Source organism: Psammomys obesus, unplaced genomic scaffold (genome assembly GCF_907164565.1).
Source record: "Psammomys obesus unplaced genomic scaffold, mPsaObe1.curated_primary_1811, whole genome shotgun sequence".
Taxonomy (NCBI): Eukaryota; Metazoa; Chordata; class Mammalia; order Rodentia; family Muridae; genus Psammomys; species Psammomys obesus.
Window position 1 is genome coordinate 20,088 of NW_026593874.1, and position 1,968 is coordinate 22,055.

A 1,968-nucleotide genomic window follows, 5' to 3' on the forward strand; every position below is an offset into this window, starting at 1 on the left:
CCCCCCCCCCCCCCCCCCCCCCCCCCCCCCCCCCCCCCCCCCCCCCGTTAGAGCACCGTGCGGTTCCCGCCACCTGCCGCCTCCTCCCCTCTCCGGTCTGGACCTCGTTCATGGCGGGGTCCAGGGCTGGCCACCATTTGCTCTGCTGAGGCTAGCCCACAGCCGGCACCCTGCAGCCAGGCGGGGGGGGGGGGGGGGCGCGGGGGCCCGGGGGGGGGGGGCGCCGGGGCGGGCGCCGCGGGCCCGCGCCGGGCGCCGCCCCTCCCGCTCACTCGCTCAGCTCCATGCCCCCCCCCCCCCCCGGGGGGGGGGGCCGGGCCTGAGGAGAAAGGGTGCTCACTGCCCCCATGCATCTGTCCTCCCGCCCCAGTGCTTCCTCAGCGGAGCGGAGCCGGCGCGGCCTGTGCCGGGTTCCGTCCCGGCTGTGCAGAATGCCCACCAATGCCCACCACATCCCGGTGGTGAGGCAGAGGCCGGCCGGGCCGTCCGTGCTCCCGATGCTCCAGGCTGCACGGTAAAGGGCCGGGCGCGCTCACCGGCTCGGCCTCGGAGACCCACGAAGGCCGCCGTCCAGGCTTCCCCCGCCAGCTTCTCGGCCGCAGCCTGGGCCGCTGCCCTTGGGCACCCTCAAGCGGTCGGCGGGATTACAGGCGTGTGCCACCATGCTCTTTTTTTTAACATTTTTTTCTTCTTTTCTTTAAGATTTGATTTTTGTCAGCTGGGTAGTGGTGGCGCACACCTTCTGTCCCAGCTTGGGAGGCAGAGGCAGGCGGCTTTTTATGAGTTCAGGTCCGGCCTGGTCTACAGATTTGAGTTCTAGGCCAGCCAGGGCTACAAAAGAGAACCTTGTCTCAAAAGAATCATTTAACTTCTGTTACCGATAAGTTATTTGTACATGCGTGCCTGTGTGTGCACACGTGCTCGGGTGCCCATGGAAGCCAGGAGAAGGGGCTGGCTTCCCCCGACCTAGAGTTACAGGGGCTTGTTGTGAGCGGCCAAGTGTCAGTGCAGGGATTTGACCCCAGGTCCTAGGGAAGAGCAGCAGCTTCTCTTACCCACTGGGCCATCTCTCCCGCCTCCCTGCTCCCTCTCAGAGTCAGGCTTTGACTGCGGGCACACAGCGCGCTCCTGGCCTGAGTGCTCCTTTTAGTGACGCCGTCAACCATCACCATCACCATCACAGCGCACTCTCTTGGCCTTGTCCTCGCTTGATCGTCTGCAGAGACCCTCTCTGTAAATCAGTTCACATCCTGAGCTCTCTTCCTGACATAAATTAGTGCCAGAGCTCTCTCCGAGTGCCTGTACCAATGCACACACCTGCTATTTGCCGGAGCGTGTTAGAGATAATTCCAGACATCATATCTATGCCTTGGGAGCATTTTAAAGAGAGAAAGGACTCGGTGTGGTTTACATTTTTAAACAAGTCTGTTTGTTCTGTTGGAATGTAAGGCAAGGCAAACATTTCACCAGGAAGGGAGAAGCAAAGAGCAGCCTCCCAGGCAGCTCGGAGGGTGGGCCCGCCAGGCGCCCGGCCGCCGCGCTGTTCCGAGCCCCCTCGCTGCGCCAGGCGCCGTGGTCCAGGCTGCAGCCGCGTGCTGAGGCCGAGGCCCAGCAGGACTCAGTCTGTGTGTCTGTCCACCCTCCCCCAGGACATTCAGCAGCTCCTCCAGCTGCAGCAGCTGGTGCTGGTCCCCGGCCATCACCTCCAGCCGCCCGCTCAGTTCCTGCTGCCGCAGGCCCAGCAGGGCCAGCCAGGTGAGCCCCCCGCCCCCCGCCCCCGCTCACCCTGTGTGTTCTTGCCCCCTGGCCTGCCCCCTCCTCATCCTGTGTGTTCCCACTACCCCCGCCCCCCCCCCCCCCCCCGCTCACCTATGTGTTCTCGCCCGCCCAGGCCTGCCCCCCCGCTCACCTGTGTTCTCGCCCCCCCAGGCCTGTCCCCCCCACTCACCTGTGTGTTCTCGCCCCCCA

The 1,968-nt window shown here is 65.1% G+C and overlaps 1 protein-coding gene across 7 annotated transcripts in view; it reads left to right on the plus strand.

Moving 5' to 3' along the window:
- Pou2f2 (POU class 2 homeobox 2) overlaps nt 1-1,968 on the plus strand; it is a 21,814-nt gene that overhangs the window by 11,366 nt on the left and 8,480 nt on the right. For all 7 annotated transcript variants that reach the window (XM_055617349.1, XM_055617354.1, XM_055617351.1 and 4 more), the window contains one exon: nt 1,650-1,755. In XM_055617349.1, the coding sequence (XP_055473324.1) occupies nt 1,650-1,755 (106 nt within the window). The remainder of the gene's footprint in view (nt 1-1,649; nt 1,756-1,968) is intronic.